At 42.4% G+C, this 22,076-nt stretch overlaps 1 protein-coding gene across 7 annotated transcripts in view; it reads right to left on the bottom strand.

The window, feature by feature from the left end:
* The window catches only part of LOC118402293 (activated CDC42 kinase 1), a 155,377-nt gene that overhangs the window by 49,902 nt on the left and 83,399 nt on the right, over nt 1–22,076 (bottom strand). For 5 of the 7 annotated variants that reach the window (XM_035800380.2, XM_035800381.2, XM_035800382.2 and 2 more), the window contains one exon: nt 6,396–6,573. In XM_035800380.2, coding sequence (XP_035656273.1) covers nt 6,396–6,558 — 163 coding nt within the window. In that variant the 5' untranslated portion in view covers nt 6,559–6,573. Of the gene's footprint in view, nt 1–6,395; nt 6,574–16,974; nt 17,839–22,076 lie in introns of those variants that run through there. The other 2 variants (XM_035800377.2, XM_035800379.2) reach the window with 1 other exon arrangement.

The following is a 22,076-nucleotide window of genomic DNA, read 5'->3' as shown; positions in this document are numbered from 1 at the left end:
GACAATTCATTGTTTAACAATGAGCATTGGGATAGCAAACAGGGGAAGATTGTCAAAGGTAAACTTTATTTTATTGCAATTTGTGATTTTTTTTACGCCTGTGCTGGTTGAAATTGTTTTTTTTAAATGGGGCTCTGTCCTCAGATAATCGCATCGTATTCTTTTGCAGTAAATCCTTTTTTAAAATCTGACAACGCAGTTGGATTAGCAAGATTCTAGGCTTTGGAAACATGTGAGACACTTGTATTTTCATGAATGTTTAATATGACTATTTATGTAGCGATCACCGTATGTTGTCGAATTTAATCCCGCTAACGGGTTCGGTGCGTAGAGAGGTTAACACCTTTAAACAGGTTAACATTCACTAGGATGGGCAGATTACCAGCACGCGTACTCAGAGCATGCGCTGACCAGCTGGCAACTGTCCTCACTGACATTTTCAACTTCTCCCTGACCCAGTCTCTAATACCTACGTTTCAAGCAGACCACCATAGTCTCTGTGCCCAAGAATACCAAGATAATCGGTCTAAATGACTATCTGTAGCACTCACATCTGCAGCCATGAAATGCTTTGAAACGGTTGGTCATGGCTCACAACATCATCCCAGATACCATGGACCCACTCTAATTTGCATACCGCCCCAACAGATCCATAGATGACGCAATCTCTATTGCACTCCACACTGCCCTTTCCCACATGGACAAAAATAACACCTATGAAAGAAGGCTGTTAATTGACTACAGCTCAGCGTTCAACAACATAGTGCACTCAAAGCTCATTTCTAAGCTAAGGACCCTAAAATTAAACACCTCCCTCTGCAACTGGGTTCTGGACATCCCGGCAGGTCACCACCGGTGGTAAGGGTAGGCAAAAACACATCCGCCACGCTGACCCTCAACACCGGGGGCGGGTCAGGGGTGCATGCCTAGTCCCCTCTACTCCCTGTTCACCCACAACTGCACAACTCAAACACCATCATTAAGTTTGTAAACAACAACAGTGGTAGGCCTGATTACCAACCATGATGAGACAGTCTATAGGGAGGTCAGAGACCTGGCACTGTGTTGCCTGGATAACAACCTCAACGTTAGCAAGGAACAGGAAACAGAGCACACCCCCATCCACATTGACTGGGCTGTAGTGGAGCAGGTCGTGAGCTTCAAGTTCCTTGGTGTCCAAATCTCTAAGGAATTAATATTGGTCTACACATACCAACAACAGAGTGAAGTGGGCACGACAACACCTCTTCCCCCTCAGGAGCCTGAAAATATTCGGCATGGGTCTTCAGATCCTCAAACAGTTCTACAGCTGCACCATTGACAGCATCTTGACTGGCTGCAACACCGCTGCTTGGCAACTGCTTGGCATTCGACTGCAAGGAACTACAGAGGGTAGTGCGTAGGGCCCAGTACATCACTGCGGCCGAGCTCCCTGCCATCCAGGAGCTCTATACCAGGCGGTGTCAAAGGAAGTCCCTAAAATCGGTGAAAAGACTCCAGCCACCCAAGTCATAGACCGTTCTCTCTCCTACCGCACGGCAAGCGGTGCAGATACATCAAGTCTGTAACAAACAGGACCCTGAACAGCTTCTACCCCCAAGCCATAAGACTGCTACATAGTTAGTTAAATCGTTAACCAATAGCTACCCAGACTCTGCGTTGACCCTTTTGGCACCAAATCTTTTCACTCTTCAGACACGCTGCTGTTACTGTTTATTATCTAGCCTGTTGCCTAGTCACTTTATCCCTACCCATATGTACACTGCATGACCTAAAGTATGTGGACACCTGCTCGTCGAACATCTCATTCCAAAATCATGGGCATTAATATGGAGTTGGTCCCTTGGTTGTTACTATAACAGCCTCCACTCTTCTGGGAAGGCTGTCAACTAGATATTGGAACATTGCTGTGGGGACCTGCTTCCATTCAGCCACAATAGCATTAGTGAGGTCAGGCATTGATGTCGCGCAATTAGGCCTGGCTCGCAGCCGGCGTTCCAATTCATCCCAAAGGTGTTCAATGGGGTTGAGGTCAGGACTCTGTTTCGACAAAGCATCTCTGTATGGACAACACTTTGTGCAAGGAGGCATTGTAATGCTGAAACAAGAAAGGGCCTTCCCCAAACTGTTGCCACAAAGTTGAAAGCACAGAATTTTCTAGAATGTCATTGTACGCTGTAGCGTTAAGATTTCCCTTCACTGGAACAAAGGGGCCGAGCCTGAACCATGAAAAAATTCCCCATTACCATTATTCCTCCTCCATACCAAGACAGTCGTGAAGAGGGCACAACAAAACCTTTTCTTCCTCAGGAGACTGAAAAGATTTGGCATGGGTCCCCAGATCCTCATACAGCGGCACCATCGAGAGCATCCTGACAGGTTGCATCCCCGTCTGGTATGGCAACTGCTCGGCAGAGGGTAGTGCATATGGCCCAGTACATCACCGGGGCCAAGCCTCCTGTAATCCAGGACCTATATAATAGGCAGTGTCAGAGGAAAGGCCATAGAATTATCAGAGACTCCAGTCACCCAAGTCATTGACTGTTTTCTCACCTACCGCGCGGCAAGCAGTACCGGAGCGCCAAGTATAGGACCAAAAGGCTCCTTAAACAGCTTCTACCCCGAAGCCAAAAGACTGCTGAACAATTAGTCAAATGGCTAACGGACATTACACTGCTGCTACTTGCTGTTCATTATCTATGCACAGTCACTTCACCCCTACATACATGTAGAAATGACCTCAAATAACCTGTACCAACCCACACACTCGGTACCAGTACCCCCTGTATATAGCCTCGTTATTGTTATGTTATTTTGTTACTTTAAAAAATATATTTTTTACTTTAGTTTATTTGGTAAATATTGTCAACTCTTCTTGAACTGCAATGTTGGTTAAAGGCTTGTAAGTAAGCATTTCATGTTAAGGTCTACACTTGTTGTATTAGGCGCATGTGACAAATAAAGTTTCATTTGATTTGAAAGGTGGCATCCTATGACGGTGCCACGTTGAAAGTCACTGAGCTCTTCGGTCAGGCCATTCCACTGCCAATGTTTGTCTATGGAGATTGCATGGCTGTGTGCTCGATATTATACACCTTTCCACATACGTTTGTATATATAGTGTATCTATCTCAGTTACATTGTATCCCTGAACATCGACTTGGTACTGGTACCCTGTGTATATAGCCAAGTTATGTTACTTGTTGTGTATTTATTCCTTGTGTTATTGTTTTTATATTTTTTCTCTCTGCATTGTTGGGAAGTAAGTAATCAATTCACTGTCTACACCTGTTGTTTACGAAGCATGTGACAAATACAAAATATTATATGACAAAGCAGAGAGAGGACAGAAAGAGAGTGGCCAACTGAAGACAAAGCTTATCTTTGGAAGCAGGGCTCCTTGAGATATCACAATATGGTTTATAGATGTGTTGTTTGCCTCCCAAATGTTATTGTAATAATGCATGGCACTTCTGTTGACTGACTGCTGCTTTGGATGAAGGCATCAGATAAATAACCATAAAATATTGTTACCATTCGAATGCTAATTAGAGGGAGAAGTTATTTGTTTTATTTGTTTATTTGACAGGGACCATGTACAAACATTGCACCAGTTTTAGCTACATAGCCAAATGTAATCTGCAGTCCCTTATACTAGCTGAAGTATCCTTAGATTTAAACGTACAAAAAAGCTTTAGTCTTAAGATTGACTCATTATGGTACTCTGCTAGCCATTGTTTAATACTGATAGCAAAAATATAAAAAGTAACAATTTCAAAGATTTCCGCACAAAAGGGCCTTATTACAGACAGAAATACTCCTCAGCACCCCGTCCTCCCCCATCTGACGATCCCGCAGGAGCAGAAGCCGGATGTGGAGGTCCTGGGCTGGTGTGGTTACAAATGGTGTGCAGTTGTGAGACCGGTTGGACGTATTGTCAAATTCTCTAAAACGATGTTGGAGGCGGCTTATGGTAGAGAAATGAACATTACATTTTCTGGAAACAGCTCTGATGGACATTCCTGCATTCAGCATAATAGTTGCACTCAAAACTTGAGACATCTGTTGTATTGTGTTGTGTGACAAAACTGAACATTTTAGAGTGGCCTTTTATTGTCCCCAGCACAAGGTGCAGTTGTGTAATGATCGTGCAGTTTAATTAGCTTATTGATATGCCACACCGGTTAGGTGAATGGATTATCTTGCCAAAGGATAAAATGCTCACTAACAGGGAAGTAACAAATTCATGCACAAAATGTGAGAGAAATAATATTTTTGTGTGTATGGAAAATGTATGGGAACTTTTACTTCAGCAAATGCAACATAGGACCAGCACTTTACATGTTGCGTTTATATTTTTGTTTAGTGTAGTTTCCCCTGCCTGGCATTTCCCTACTTCTTCCTGAGGCTGCCATTCATTCCCTTGGTTGGTTGTGTGCCTGGCACGCACTGGAGGCAAAAGGGCCTAACACACTGGTATAACCCAGAGATTAACACCAGCCTTTTGTTTTACTGGTGGTGGCTTTTTGGAAGGCTATGGTCGAGCCCCTTCCCTTTTTACACACACACACACACACACACACACACACACACACACACACACACACACACACACACACACACACACACACACACACACACACACACACACACACAGACAGGCTCACACACACACACACACACACACACACACACACAGACAGGCTCACACACACACGGACAGGCTCACACACACACGGACGGGCTCACACACACACGGACAGGCTCACGCTCACACTGACGGGCTCACGCTCACACGGACGGGCTCACGCTCACACGGACGGGCTCACGCTCACACGGACGGGCTCACGCTCACACGGACGGGCTCACGCTCACACGGACGGGCTCACGCTCACACGGACGGGCTCACGCTCACACGGACAGGCTCACACTCACACGGACAGGCTCACACACACACACACTGGCTAACACACACACACACACACACTGGCTAACACACACAGGCTCACACACACACACACACACACTGGCTAACACACACGCACACACACTGGCTAACACACACACACACACACACACACACACACACACACACACACACACACACACACACACACACACACACACACACACACACACACACACACACACACACACACACACACACACAGGCTCACACACACAGACAGGCTCACACACACAGACAGGCTCACACACACAGACAGGCTCACACACACGAAATTAAAGCACTTTGTGTACATAGTCCCCTCCTTTTAGGGGACCAAAAGGCTTTGGCTATTCAAACAACAGGCATGGCAGTGCCACTCATAGTCCTAGGTATACCAAGAGCCATATGAAACTATTTTAAATACAGAATAACACAATACAAAATGAACAAGGGCTAAGGTGTTTGAGTGTAATCATGTTGGCCATATTAGATTTAGAATAAAATGGATTCCTACCAGTCTTTGTAGGCATGAATGAGTGTTATACACAATTCTGAAAAAAACTCCTCTCATTTAAAATGTTTTAACTTTACAGGGGATTTAACCTCCATCAAATGTTATTATGGCAGAAATATTTGACTTTGGACACCATATTGGATTTGAGAAAAAATATAAAATATCTGTGATTGCCCCTGTAATTAGGGGCTAAATACACAAAACCCTTTAATGAAACCTGGACCCCAAAATTGGATTTCCATGTCTGAGCCCACTTGGTTACCACAAAATATTTTTAAAACGTGCAACTGTATGCATTCAGCAGTGAATGACTGCAAAATTTACTTGGAAAGTGGTCAATTGAAAATCTAACCAAAAAGAGAAGTTAACATTCACCATAAATATTTATAGTTTATATTTCTGCTTATTGTATCTGTGTGTTTACAGGTTTATATTTCCAAAATGCTTTAAGATACTGTAATGTTGTTTATTTCTGTATGTAGAGCAGCCAATTGACTACGTGTACTAAACATTTTGCCATATCAGAGCTTGCGATATTAGGTAACGTGAGCTTATGTGGCCCACTCCCCTTCCGGCCAGGTATTATTCTGTGCTGTTTGAGTTAAGGGGGTGTGTCACAATATATATAAATCTTACAACTTTTGCAGTAAAAAAAAGAAAAAAAAAGAACATCCATTTAATATATAGGAGACCTTAGACATATGGAAAAACATGGTTGTGTTTTGTTACACTTCGGGTAGGGGTATGTAAAAGAAAAATGTGGACACACACACACACACACACGCACACGCACACACACACACACACACACACACACACACACACACACACACACACTTGGTTGAGTCCTCACCTTATATACACAACCAAATACTACATTAATGCACTTGGACGAAAAATGCACACACAATCCACCCCCACTATAAAACTCACCGGGCCGCCCCATGCCGACCTTCTCCAGGTCCTCGTTCTTGACGTAGTCGAAGTGGGAGAGTCGCGTCACGTTGAGGTCGTCGCGGATACGCAGGAAGTACTGCTGCAGCTGCACCTCCATCAGCAGCTCCAGGAGCCATTCTGTGCCCTCCTCCGACTGCATATTACTGCCTAGCTTCTGGATAACACACACGAAAAATGGAGGAGAAACCGGGTTTAAACATTGAGCCATTATGTGCCCTCCTCACACGCATTCACACATTACCTGTACAAAAAAACAAACACTCAAAACTAGAAGACTACACAACCTCTTCACAGTCAGACACAGATACAGCAATTTACCACACCAGTCGTCCTCCGTCTGTTGTCCCTCCCCAAGAATACACTAGCACTGTCATGGATTGGTAGACAGACACATCAGTACACATAGACACAGGAAAAGAAAGCGAGCATCTGCTGTCCAGATGATACGCAACAGGCTTCACGTACCCTACTGTGCACCGCTCATCAGATTGTACCATGATGTACTGTAGGCCTGCCTACATTACATCCCTCAAAAGTCCCAGTCAATCTATCCAAACAGACAATCTATCCAGATATCCAATCTATCCAAACAATTGATGCCCTTTTCATCATTCTCAAACATACCATGCATAGAATATATAGAGCTGTATAAGGGGCTGCATGCTCTTGGTTGATAGCCTACACATTGACTACTGTGCTGAGTTGTTTATGTGGCGATAGCGGTCAACTGAAACTGACAAACAAATGTCATCAGGATTCCAAGAGTTGTTTTGACTTTATCAAAATGCTGATCCTGATGCTCTCCTCTCTATTTGACTCAGAGCGTTTGTCGGATATCAGGTGCTTTCAATTATCCACCTATCTAGTCCTGATAGAGATCTAGAGGGAGGGAGGGAGAGAGAAAGGAAGAAAGAGAGAAAGAGAGAAAGAGAGAAAGAGAGAAAGGGAGAAAGAGAGAAAGGGAGAAAGAGAGAAAGAGAGAAAGAGAGAAAGAGAGAAAGGAAGAAAGAGAGAAAGGAAGAAAGAGAGAAAGGAAGAAAGAGAGAAAGGAAGAAAGAGAGAAAGAGAGAAAGAGAGAAAGGGAGAAAGAGAGAAAGGGAGAAAGGAAGAAAGGGAGAAAGGGAGAAAGAGAGAAAGGGAGAAAGAGAGAAAGGAAGAAAGGGAGAAAGAGACAGACAGACAGACAGACAGACAGACAGACAGACAGACAGACAGACAGACAGACAGACAGACAGACAGACAGACAGACAGACAGACAGACAGACAGACAGACAGACAGACAGACAGACAGACAGACAGACAGACAGACAGACAGACAGACAGACAGACAGACAGACAGACAGACAGACAGACAGACAGACAGACAGACAGACAGACAGACAGACAGACAGACAGACAGACAGACAGACAGACAGACAGACAGACAGACAGACAGACAGACAGACAGACAGACAGACAGACAGACAGACAGACAGACAGACAGACAGACAGACAGACAGACAGACAGACAGACAGACAGACAGACAGACAGACAGACAGACAGACAGACAGACAGACAGACAGACAGACAGACAGACAGACAGACAGACAGACAGACAGACAGACAGACAGACAGACAGACAGACAGACAGACAGACAGACAGACAGACAGACAGACAGACAGACAGACAGACAGACAGACAGACAGACAGACAGACAGACAGACAGACAGACAGACAGACAGACAGACAGACAGAGACGGAAACGGAGATGATAGTGAGGGGGAAAAAGAGAGAGGGTTTTATGTGATTGACTGCTGAAGAGCAGCAATTACTAGTACCTCAGATGCGGGGTCTCCTCTTTCATAAGAGGGTTTTGTCTAGAAGGGATACAACTTTCCGTAGCAGGTTTAAGATAACGCAGCAGGTTAGGAGAATTAGGTTAAGGTTAGGAAAAGGGTTAGGCTTAGCTAAAATTGAGAAAATAAATAAATAAATAAATGTTATTTTAAATCAGCTTTTGACAAAAGCTGTATCCCATCTAGACCTGACCCCATAAGAAGACAAGCAAGGGGTCACCTGGGTGTCAGGAAGTCTTTAAGTGCCTCAGTGAGTGCCTCATAAGTGTGGTGTGTGTGTGTGGTCTACTGCAGAAAAACCGACATCATGCTGCAGTAGCTCCTGTGCTATACTATTTAAACTTCTAATGTTGTGTGAAAAGCCTGGAAGTTTCCTCAATGACAAGTTGACAACTCCTTGATGTCACACGCATTGGTAGCATCTGAGTGGTTTCCCAAAAACTGTTGTACTGAAACGGATCTATAAAATTGCAACTTCACAACAATTGTCACAAGCATTACATGAAACCAACTTCCCTAGCTTTGCAGTTAAGATCTCCAAAACTAACCAAAAAAGTTAGACATTGCAAAATGATATGATGTCACCCAGGTTTTTAAGTTGTATGTCATTTAGGTCAGAGGACTCAATCAGCCTTTTGTGACTGATGGGATTCCGGTATTGACCAAGGCAGGGTCATAGGTTAAGGAGTAAAGGGGGTCATGGCTTCCTCTTTCCCAGTTCAACTGTTAATGGATTTGGGTTGGAGACTGGAGTGTCGCTTCCTTTAGTTTCATAGTTAAAATGAGTCTACGATTAGTCAGTCAAGCAGACAATAAAGTACAATCTCAACTAGTAATTTTTGCAGACACACACCTGATAGCGCATCCACACTTATGCACCCATGTACACACACAGGTCTTTATGACCAAGTCCAAAAACCTTTCACTAACTAGCAAGACATAGACACATCACTCAAATGAGTGACATGAGAAGAGATTACTTCTATTTTGATTCAAATGTGTTTCAAAATGGTTACAGCAGATGTTTGCATCCTGATACGAATCCACTACAAGGTCAAATGCAGTAATATTCCTGTCTCAATGTTCCAAGCAGCACTTTGGAATTTCACACCTCTTAGTTGTCTGACAACAAGGCTTTATCCACTTCGACAAAACCCAAGTAGAAAGTAGTCTTTGGGACAGGGGGCGGTATTTTCACATCCATATGAAAAGCGTGTCCAATGGAAACGGCCTGCTACTCAGACCCAGAAGATAAGATATGCATATTAGTAGATTTGGATAGAAAACACTCTGAAGTTTCTAAAACTGTTTAAATCATGTCTGTGAGTATAACAGAACTTTGGCAGGTGAAACCCCGAAGAGAAACCATTCAGATTTTTTGTTTTGTTTTCAATGGGTTTTCATTGAGAATCCAGATTTCTAATCGACTTTCCTGCATGTCCAATCGCTTCCACTGGATGTCAACAGTTTTTAGAAATTGGTTGAGGTTTTTCCTTTGAGAAATGAAGAAGTAACACTGTTCAGAATGAGGCTCGAGGCAAGTGTACTCTTTGTTAGAGGCGCGTGACCTGAAAGCACGCTCAGCTTTGGTTTTCCTCCGGTATTGAACACAGTATATGCCGTCTTCAATTTTATTGATTATTTACGTTAAAAAAATACCCATTACAAAAGTAGTTTGAAATGTTTGGACAATGCTTACAGGCAACTTTTGAGATATTTTGTAGTCACGTTGCGCAAGTTGGTACAGGTGTTTTTCTGGATCAAACACGCCAAATAAAAGGACATTTTGTATATATATCGACAGAATTAATCGAACAAAAGGACCATTTGTGATGTTTATGGGACATAGTAGAGAGCAAACAGAAGAAGCTCGTCAAAGGTAAAGCATGAATTATATTTTTATTTCTGCGTTTTGAGTCGCGCCTGCAGGGTTTAAATATGCTTTTCTCTCTTTGTTTTACTGGGGTGCTATCCTCAGATAATTCATTCGCTGAAGTCAGGTGTTTGAATAAAAGCCACTATGCTAAGCTGTATTGTGGAAAACGGAAAAATAAATAGATGAGAATTGCTCTACAAGGTACTTTATTCATGCATTAACTTCTGTAAATCTTCCTTTTGGTCACGATGCTGAAACTTCCCTGCTTAGCTGTTGAAACCAAAGTGTCACCTCTCGTGGCAGTGCCTAAGACATGAGTCGACATCCCTTGCCTGGCAGCCAGGCTTGTCAGAGCTGATACCTAAAGAGGTTAAATGTCGGGGTTGAAACGTTTAAACAATCTTAGCATCTGTCCAGTCTAACACGAGAACAAGCAGGAGTCAAAGGAAAGAGGGGAGACTGTTGGGGCTCCAGACTAACATATTCCCTTGGTGCCACTAACCTTTTCAGTTTTTTCACGGCGTCAGGGAATAGAACAAATTAGTAGGCCTAATCATTTTGTCATTCACAGTGCTTTAAAAAGTGTAATAGACTACAGAGATGGTATTCAATAAATACGTTTCATCTAACAAGTTCAAGCAAGAATGCATGACTCGAGATATATTGATGTGCAACCTAATCCAGTGATTGTCATGAATTTTGGGTTGGCAATTAGGCTTTTGTTATATTTTACTGTTAAAAATAGGACTACAAACTTTTGTTCAATTAATTTGCCTAGATCTTCATCATAGGCTAATTTATTTGGGCCTTATTCACCACCCGAGTAAGCGGAAACTCAAAACACACTAGCTAGATTGCATACTAAATGTAATACCCACTAGTATAAACTATGTAATAATCTAACAGTAAATGTAATGTCCTAAAAATAAACTTTGCAGTTGTAGCATACTACCCAATGAGGCCCATACACACGCAATAGCCAACGTACATTTTGCATGCTCCGTATCTCAAAGCCATATCAAATTGATTGGTTGTAAAATAGGTGCTATAGAGCTCAAAGGTATACCTACAGAACGCTGAGAACCTCCTCTCTTCAACGAAGCTGTCAGCACGCACACACAAACATCCACACTCAGGAACATCTCTTCATTAAACAAACCAATATTAAACAAGTTGTGTTTTCCCACGATTGGATTTTGAAATGTTATACAAATCAGGACACTTTTCTTTTTCTCCCGGAGAGCAATGGGAGAGGCAGTGAGAGCAGCTCGCTCATCACAGCAGCAGGCCCCAGCGAAACAGGCACAGCATCTGACTCAGGACAGACACTTTCATTACAGGAATCATGAGGATAATGCACTTTACTGTTTGACCAAATCATGTCATTAGCCTCCTAAAAATAGGACGCTTTGAGTGAGGTGACTATGTAGAATGTGCAGCTCACACCAATCGCAAGTCACACAGTCAAGTCAAAGGGTCGCAAAATGCCACTAAATGGTATCAGTCTTGTGCCCTGGTAGTAAGTTTCCACTGACTTTTTTGGTGCAAGGCAGTTGGCAGTAGAAAGAGAAATATTGACGTTGTGTACACGGATTTGGCGCTTAGGAGGCACGAGGGGCGGAAGCTGGACGAGGTGTTCCGCTGCTAGGTGTCACTTGTCACAGGGCGGTGGGGAATGCTGGCCAACAGAAAAGGCTGCATCTCAATGGTCTAAAGTGGCTTTCTCTGCTCGTCTCCTTCCCTTGACTTGCAGTGTCTGGTATGAAAAAAACTGGTCAGGTCTCTGTCACCTTTCTTTCATCTGCACCTTCTGGTCTGAAACAATTGGATATGAAGTGCAGTATAATGACAAATCCACCACAAGTTTTCAGAATGCTGTCTTTTCCTTGAAGATTGAGCTCACTAACTTTCACCTCCAAGTGGAGGGAGAAAGGAGGGAGGGTTTGGAGTAATGGAATGGAGTTGGAAGAGCTACAAGAAGTCCCTGGTGAAAAATGCTTCTGGCCAGAACTCATTCCCCTAGTCGGAATGAAGAAATGCAAAAGGTCCTGGACTGCTCTCAAGACATGCTGCGCAAAAACCCTCCCTGTAGTCTCCACAAGTCAGCCCAGAGGAATTTGTCTCAGTGTTCCTGAGTCAAAATGAGTCAGGCAAAAAAAAGAGACAGAGCCAGGCAAAAGCAAGCAGTGCTTTCCTCAACTGGATCTGTGGATGCCTACTTCGACCACTTGTAACATTAGTCTTAAAGTCAGAGCGTCTCAAGAATTAATCGAGACATGGAGACTGTTTAGGATGTCTAGACTTGTACACTACATACCCAAAAGTATGTGGACACCTGCTCTTCAAAACATCTCTTTCCAAAATCTTGGGCATTGCTGCTATAACAGCTTCCACTCTTCTGGGAAGGCTTTCTACTAGATGATGGAACAATGCTGCGGGGACTTGCTTCCATTCAGCCACAAGAGCATTGGTGAGGTTGGGCACTGATGTTGGGTGATTAGGCCTAGCTCGCAGTTGGAGTTACAATTAATCCCAAAGGTGTTCGATGGGGTTGAGTTCAGGGCTCTGTGCAGGCCAGTCAAGTTCTTCCACACCGATGACAAACCATTTCTGTATGGACCTCACTTTGTGCATGGGGACATTGTCATTCTGAAACAGGAAAGGGCCTTCCCCAAACTGTTGCCACAAAGTTGGAAGCACATAATCGTCTAGAATGTCATTGTATGCCTTAGCGTTAAGATTTCCTTCACTGGAACTAAGGGGCCTTAGACTGAACCATGAAAAACAGCCCCAGACCATTATTCCTCCTCTACCAACCGTTACAGTTTGCACTATGCATTCGGGCAGGTAGCGTTCTCCTGGCATCCACCAAACCCAGATTCGTTCGTCAGACTGCCAGATTGTGAAGCAACGGGTGTGGCTGAAATAGCTGAATCAACTACTTTGAAATGTGTCCACATACTTTTGTATATATAATGTATTCATTAGTGTGTTTAGTAGAATACATTTAGTGGGTAGATTGTGTTACTATGTCATCCTAAGCTCAAGAAGAGCAAGCTCAGCTGTTGTGGTGAGGTTTGGTCAAGCCAGAGAAAATTATTAAGCAAGTTTTTTTAAACGGGCAAATGGGACTCATCATTGCAGTTCATAACTGGGTAAAGGCATTTAGCATTGGCCTCGCAATGTGAAACAATGACCGTCATGTGGAAGGGCTTTGACATTTGGCAAAGTGAAGCAATGAACATCATGACCTGTTGTCTGTCTCAGAGTGTCTCTGTTGCTTCAAAAATACCCAGCTGCAGAAGTTACTTGAGTTTTCATTGGCAATAAACCATCTTTGGGTCAGGGATTTATGCAATCCAAGCGAATTTACATTTTGGCCCGGGGCAGTATATCAAGTTAATTTTGAGCAATATTCCAAAGCCTGTATCGCAAGAATCATTTTTTCATTTTTTTCTTATTTTTAGTTTATGAGCTTATATGTCCGCTTGTTCTCATGGTGACTTTTTGGTCGTCTCCTTCACTCCTCCTTTTCTGTGTATCTTCCCACAGACACCAAACCCCTCCCCCTGCCACTCAGAGCAACAAAGATTAAAGATCACTTCTTCCTTTCTGACAACAATCAGCTTCAATTCGTTATTTGCATTTGAGGTTTGATCCAACAGAATCCGTCATATGGACACCGAAACACATTGAGACATTATTTTATGGTAACAGAGGAGAAGTTAAAAAGGGTATCGTTAGAAAGGTTTTGTTTTAACTCCTCAAATTGTGTGAAGAGCAGACCCTACTAAAATGGGTTGATTGATTCTGGAAAATTAATGCTCAGTTTCTGTTGTGAGCAACATTCCGGTACCACGTACTGCTAGCAGCATTTTAGGCAGACATATACTAGCTGTAGTCTGTGTTTTATAAAAAGTGCAATGAGCATAAAAAAAATGTTATATATAAGGAATTTGCAACTCGTTCTCATTCCGTGAAATAAGGTAGGCCACTTGATTTCAAAATTCTCACAAAGTGGACAAGCATGCTGTTCAAACAGTTGAAGACGGACAGAAGGGTGTGTTCATAACCAATGTTCCCGAGGTTACATAGCTCCCCGGTACTGCCACGCAGAAGAAATATCAGATTGAACTTCACTCAACTTTCTAGTTAGTTAACACGATCAATGTTTCCCTTTACTGTGGGAACTGGGATCGAATTAAACGCAATATTAGCCAGTTTCAATGCAACATACCGAAACAAAGTGAACTATGCAAGACATGTTTTTTGTAGGCAGAATGCATCAGAGTAAGATTCTATTGCATTGACGTGCACAACTCAGCCTGTACTCTACACAGACACAGGCATTAACCAATCAGAGCTGCAGTAGGCCTATATGCAAATATCCATTGCTATATATGGATGTGTCATTCACTTTGAACTGGACTGTGTTTACAACAGTGTGTGCAGATTTGTTCATATGCTTTGCCAGTTAGTGAGTTACTAGCCCAGTTATAGATCATTTGTAGTCAGCAAAGGGGAAGTGATTGCTTCCTATGAGAGCACAAAACGTGTACATTTCCAGACATCCTTGAAACCTATTTTGAGACAGGCTTGAATAAGCTAAGTAGCCAATAGGCAGCATAATTTGTCTGTAATTCTCTGTAATAATGGTATGGAAATAATGCATTTTATTTTGTAAAGTGGTTTCTTGCATCAAACAACACAACAACATTTTCATTCACCTCATTGCCTGAAGGACAAGTGGATAAATAAGAATGTCAAGCCCTGCATGTTTTTTTTTTCAAAGGTCTCATGGAATGTAGGCCTACATTGAACACCACACATTGGCTGTTACTGTAGGCTGAACAACAGAACAGCTATTTCCATGTTAAAATGTTATGGGACGCATTTTCTCCATTGTTTTTGATGTTAGGGCTCTCTGGTAAGCCTACATTGTGATCAAAGAGCCACAATAGCCTACGTTACCACTGTCTGTAATCGTAACTTAAAGCGAGTACAGCTCGGTGTTTACAGTAAACGTGTGCTGGAAGTTGCACAGAACTTTCAAGTTTGCACTAAGCAGACCTGAAATGTTACTTACTGCCGTAAAAAATGAGGGAACATTGTAACAATTAAACTGTTCTACCTTGTTAGCTAGCAAATAGACGGCTGGATTTTAAATATAAAAAGATTAGCTGGCTACTCACTAGCACGTGGGCTTGGGTTTGAGAGATTGTTTATGAGACCTGTGTTAATTTTCTATAATGCCTGCTACAAAATTCAAAACCCAGATCAGAGTCTAATAGTCTAATAGAGTCTAATAAAACAAAGCCTATTTCCGTGCTTTTAGGGCACATAATGCAATTCTGGCTTCACAACGTTTTCAGATTTTAAGAAAATGGCGGAAAATATGCAGCCGAAGTCTGACGAGAAGGGATACAAATTCTTTGCTTTAACTAATTATGACAAATGTTAAGAAAATGTTGAGCAATGGAATAAAGTAATAAAGTAAATTACACGTTGGCTGACAATTTGTTAGCTACGCTATCCTTACGAACCGCACAGCATATCATTACAGCAGCAGTATGTACCAGGTATGCTAGCCACCTACTTACAGTAACGGTGTTAGTTGGTTACTAGTACATTGAACTTTCCAGTATATTTACTTTATGCTAACTACCTACCCAATGTTTATTGACTAGATTATTCACGTCATTCATAGCTTAGCTAAGTGGTCTAGTCGTCCGGGCCTGTTCGTAAATTCGCTCTGGCTATCTACTCCAATTTCAGAGCACTCTCGTCTGACTGCCAGAGGCAGAGCGCAGAATAACTGATGAATTTACGAATGCTCAACACCCATTGAATGGGGCCGGTGTCAGTAAACGTCTGAATTTTTTAAACATTTAAATTATTGACAAACACAACAGTTAATAACCATACCCTGTGGATAACAAAAACAGTCTAACTAGCTCTGTTAGGGTGAGTAAAATGGTCAATGAGATGTTCTCTCATTTGTGTCTGAAAGTAGCTAGCAAGTTAGCTTGGGCGCTTGACTGCCAGTCAGAACGCTCGGATCAACCCTCCTACTCCTTGGCCAGAGCGTCCAGTGTGCGCTCTGAATGCTCCGAGAGCAAATTGCTCCGAATTTTTGAACGGACAATCTGACAACGCCCTGAATTTACGAACGCCCAGAGCGCACTATGACACTCCTTATTGAATTGACAAACACACCCAAAGTCTAGTTAGTAATTTGCTATGCTTCAAGCTAGCAAGAGGTTGCATAGCAACAGAATCAACTTCCAGTAGACATGCAAAGCCATAGTACGCACAACTGAAAGGATACCGTTGGCTTACAATATACTAAAATTAACTAATAGTATATAGTATGTGGTATATACTCATTAAGTTTGTAGTATAGAGTATGTTAGTATGGGTTTTCAAACACAGCTCTAGCAATTCCAGGAGGAAACCAAGAATTGTCTGGCTTCTAACTAAAACATGATTGCCACTGAAACCAGGCTTAGTAATGTTAATTGATCTTACATGTCAAAATACATTGGATGTGAACACGTTCAGCCTACCACTGCATATATCAATGTTGAGACGTCACTGAACGCATGTGTTTGTGTCAGGTGCGTACACTTTGACATAGGATAGACCCATACAAGCATAGGTGACCCAAAAATCTTTCATTTGAGGAACCTTATCTTCACCCAACTTCCTCCACCTTGGTAGAAATGCCTTGGATACACTCACAATTCTATTACCAGACCAGCCACGATTATACCCATTAATTTCATTACCATATCACCAATATCAAAAACAACTTGCCAACGAGAGGAAACAAGTAGACTTACTCCATACACATGGAAGTGTGCCAGGAAAGGGAACGACTTTTTGAGCTTGTCGAAACGCCGCATCCCGAATTCCGTGTATGAATGTCTGTTTTTAAATCCTCAGAGGCGCTTTCTCCTGTGGCCTGACAGTATCAGAGCAGCGGGAGTCCCAGGTCTACCACCGGAGGGGGAACATTGTGCGTCCACCGATCCGAATCCCAATCCCGGGAAAGGAAAAGGTCAACTTTGTGAGCTTTTGTAGCCAGGCTACATTCCATCGCGGGGCAATCCACATAAGCTCCTTTAGTTCCTCGACACAACACAGGGAAAAAAATCTAAAGAAACCTACACAATGGTCGAATCAGAGGGATAAATCCAGACGAAAGCGCTTTGAGGGACTGTTAGTTTGTCTGGCAGCATTCCGAGGTTGGCTGAGATCTATCTCAATTACTGTCCAGTAGCCAAGGTATGTCAGCTTACGTCGAGTTTGTAAGAGTACTCTGACAGTCTCCCATGCAAAGCAGCAAGGTCTCTGTAGCAAAACTTCTAAAAAACAAGTCCCTCTCTCCTACCCCCACTCTTCTTCACCCATTCGTTTATCCATCCCCTCCATCGTGGGGCTAAAAATAGTAGCGACCTGGTCTCAGTTCACTCAGAGCAGCCAGCTGCAGAAGAGAGAAAAGGAAAGTGGGGAGCAGCTGAGCGTTTGACTCAGAGTGTGTGTATGTGTGGTAAGTTGTTTAAGTGAGTGAGTTTGTGTATTTATTTGTTTGTGGAGCACATTATTAATGTGTTTGTGTGCATGTATGCACGTTAGTGTGTGTGTGCAGTGGAAGGATGAGCTGTTCCTTCTGTGTCGCTCTGGCTCTCTCCTCACTCTCTACTCTTTCTCTTGCTGGATGGGTGGTGCTGACAGTTTGGTAATTCCTGGTATTCCCGCTCTCCCTGCTATTCTCTCCTTCCCTCGCTCTCTTTCCCTTTCAATCTCTGCCCATCTCCCTTTCCCTCTAACCCCTGTCTCGCTACCTTCCCTGCCCTCCCCTTTATCTCCCTTTCCCTCACCCTCTACACACTGTAAACCCTGTCACAACTAGTATTGTAATAACTGCCATATATGTAATAACTGCTAATAATGTAATAACTTGTGTATATATATATATATATATAATGTAATAAAGCTAATACAGTTATAAAGATGCTGAACACAATGCAGTAAAGTTTGTGTATAATTACATTATGCGCTGATTGTAATTATATTACATTATGCGCTGATTGTAATTATATTACATTATGCGCTGATTGTAATTATATTACATTATGCGCTGATTGTTACATTATAAAGTGGTAAAAAAAAATCAATAGTGTAATAACTTGAACCAATAATGTAATAACTAAAATCACTCTTTCTTTAATGGCATGCCTACTAACTGTCACACATTTGAGGAACACTTTGCATCTGCATCCATTGGGGGGTGAAGGGGGGTACTAATTTCACTTCCATTCTTACTTAGCAAACATCGGGTCGTCAAGAAAAATGTATAATAACAACCCTCAATTTGAAGACACATTTCAGTCATGGAATTAGCAAATGATACATTTGATGATTAATGATTAATTCATGATCACAAATATATTCAAAAGGCCTTTCTTTAAGACCACATTGCCTTACAGAGTGGAGATGGAACCAGACTCATGTCAACACCCCCCTCCCACAATGAGGGGATAGATACACATGTGAACAACAGGCACAACTCTGATATAAAGATGAGGGGGAGTTGAATATTTGATAAGGAATTATATGGCGAAGGCATTTTAAATTCATCGACGTGATATGTATAGCCCGACTTGAATTTCAACAGGGATAGTGTTTAGTTTTTTTTTTTTTTAAGTTGCCAGTATGTCACATGCCTCACACGTATATTAGTACACAACCTAGGTATTACACAACTTATTTTAGATCAAATAAGCCTCACATATAGTAATTTGTGTTAATCTTGACTAAATTCGACATTCATTACCCCCATACAAAAAAATCTCACCAGTTTAATAATTAAGGCTCTGCTTAACATGGACAGATTTAGGGCAAAGATATGACTCTTGCATTGCCTCCCTCTCTCTGGTAAGTTTCAGTTCAGTCTAAAACTGGGTTCCCAGCAAACCGGATGTCCTAAGGACATTGGAGGACGTTCCCATTAGGTCCCTTTAAAGGTTTCAGCGAGATGTTATCCCACTCTAGGAACATTAAAACACAAAGTCAACCTCAGGACCATAAGAGGATGTTCAATACAGGTCCCTGTTTGGTCGGAGTGTCTAGTGCCCTGTAAGTAGTGCCCTTTAAGTTACCAGAACGTCACTGAGGACTATGTCCGGACCATTGTAGGACGTTCTCAGAACTTTCATTTTACTAGTAATTAGGATGTTGCATGATGGTCCCAAGGGAATGTCTCTGCAAACAAACATTTGTTGTTAGGACGTCCCAGGAATGTCACGAAATGGTCCCCTAAAGTGATCAGGACCTTGTGTAATAACGTCCCCAAAGACGTTTTTAAGACATTGTGTCATGGTCCCCGGAGGTTTTTGTCACTTCATGGTCCCAGGTGTGCCAAACCATTATAAAGTAAATTAATTGGTAAGTGGTATGCTGTTCAGCTAAAATATAGTGTATAACTCTTAAATCAATGGCAATATGATTACATTTGGCATGACCACTAACTGACTTGTCAATATGACCCCACCTGAGATTAAACTCACAACATCTGGATTTGGGGTTTGCTGATCTTATGTCCTAAAAATGTCCTGTCGGATGTCCCTGGGACAAACCGGGAACTAAACAAAACCTCCAGGGGACCATGACACATAATCCCAAGAACATCCTAAAAACATGTCTTGTATGTACGGTGGGTATAGAACATCACCACCCCCTTTGAAAATGTTCACCTTTTGTTGCCTTACAGCCTAAAATGAAAACACATAAAAATCAGACTTTTTCCGGCTTTATTTACACACAGTAACCCAAAATATCCCAGTGAAAAATGTTTATAAAATCTGAAAATGTATTCAAAGTAAAAACAGTAGAATACCCTATTTGGATAAGTGACCACCCCCGAGTTAATACTTGGTGGAACCACCTTTTGTCTTAATTACAGCCATGAATCTCTTTGAATATAACTCTACTAAATTTGCAATATTTGCGTACCTATATTGTGCAATATTTGCCCATTCTTCCTTGCAGAATTGTTCAAGCTCAGTCAAATTGCATGGTGACCGCTCATGGACTGCACTCTTCAAGTCATTCCACAGACTCTTGATGGGATTTAGGTCAGGGCTCTGACTAGGCCACTCAAGGACCTTGTAATGGCTTCCTTTCATCTTTACCATGGCCACTGCCCAAACCTGAAGCGGGGTTGTTTGGTACGCATACAGTCCACACTCAAGGTTTCCAAACGGCCAAGCATTCAATGACATCCAGGGATATGATGCAACAAAAATGTTTATTCTTCTTATATCTAACAAATAAGTGATTCTCCAATCAACTTAAAGCATAGAATACTTGATATGGAAAATACATATTATGACCTGTCTGTATGTCTGTATGGTCAAAAAACTATACCGCTCCCGCATCTAGCAAGGACTCAGGTAAATATAAATCCTAAAAAGGTACGTACCTAATATTTCATCATTTACATTCATATTTAATATATTTACACAAATATACATGGCGCTCCATATGTTCGGTCTTTTATACAGATATGTCCAAATCGGCTCTAACATACTGGCCCCTAATTGTTGACTGCACTGAATGCACAACAATTACTTTCAAACGTAGAGCCAATACACAAAACATTCTATACCAGAGCACTATTGCAGTTCATAGCTATATACAAATATACAAGGTGCCATATAGGAAAATAGTCCATAGATCTCAGTCTGAGTTGATGTGTAAAGGTGTTCAACTTCGAATAATGTCAAGAGTTTGACGTCCAAAAATGTACGACATCAAAGAATGTAAGAGTACGACATCAACGAATCAGAGGTGCACGTGATTCTAAGATGGAGCACTGTGTGTGTGTGAGTGTGTGTCACTCCGTCGCCTCAAAGAGCAGACAGAGTTTATTGATAGGTCTCTGTAAGATATTGGTCTTAGTCTTAACCATGACGCTCCGGACAAGACCTTTGGCCCCTGGCAAAGCCTCCACCACACGCCCCATTAGCCAAGAGTTCCTTGGGGCGTTGTCATCAACGATGACGACGAGGTCACCAGGACTGAAGTTTCTCTTAGTTTTGTTCCACTTGTTCCGCTCCTGCATAAGTTGAAGATACTCCCTGATCCATCTCTTCCAGAAGAGGTCAGTGATATATTGTACTTGCTTCCATCTCCTTCGTGAGTATAGGTCGCTTCTCTGGAATAGTCCTGGTGGCAGGACTGGCTTAGCTTTCAGATGAAGCAGATGGTTCAGAGTCAGGGGTTCTAGATCATTAGGGTCATTTGTTACAGTAGTGATTGGTCTGTTGTTTATAATCGCCTCAACTTCACACAAGGCTGTCTGCAAAGCCTCATCATCCAGTACTTGCTCTTTAAGGACTGAATAGAGGATCTTTTTCACCAGTCGGATCAACCTCTCCCATACCCCCCCATGGTGGGCTCCAGAGGGTTGAATGACCATGTCACTCCTTCCTTCTGTAATTCATTTTGAATCTTGTTGTGCTCCAGCTCTTTCATAGCTTCTCCTAGCTCTCTGTGTGTTCCAACAAAGTTGGTGCCATTGTCTGTTCTGATACTTGTTACTGGGCCGCTTTGACAGATGAACCTGCGCAGGGCATTGATGCAGGAATCAGTATCTAGATAACTAGCAACTTCTAGATGGACAGCTCGACTCACAAGGCAAGTAAAGATCACACCGTAATGCTTCACATGAACACGGCCTCGCTTCACCTCTATGGGGCCGAAATAATCTATGCCCACATGGGTGAAAGGCGGCAAATCAGGTGACACCCGATCTTGTCCTTCAGTCACTGCACGGTTGCATTGGCGGTGTGCTTTGTGCCATTGTCATGTTGAAACGTAAACCATCTTCCTAGTTTATTCGGTAAATATTTTCTTAACTCTTTCTTGAACTGCAGTG

This window comes from Oncorhynchus keta, chromosome 23 (genome assembly GCF_023373465.1).
Source record: "Oncorhynchus keta strain PuntledgeMale-10-30-2019 chromosome 23, Oket_V2, whole genome shotgun sequence".
Classification (NCBI taxonomy): domain Eukaryota; kingdom Metazoa; phylum Chordata; class Actinopteri; order Salmoniformes; family Salmonidae; genus Oncorhynchus; species Oncorhynchus keta.
This window is presented reverse-complemented; position numbering and strand designations above follow the sequence as displayed.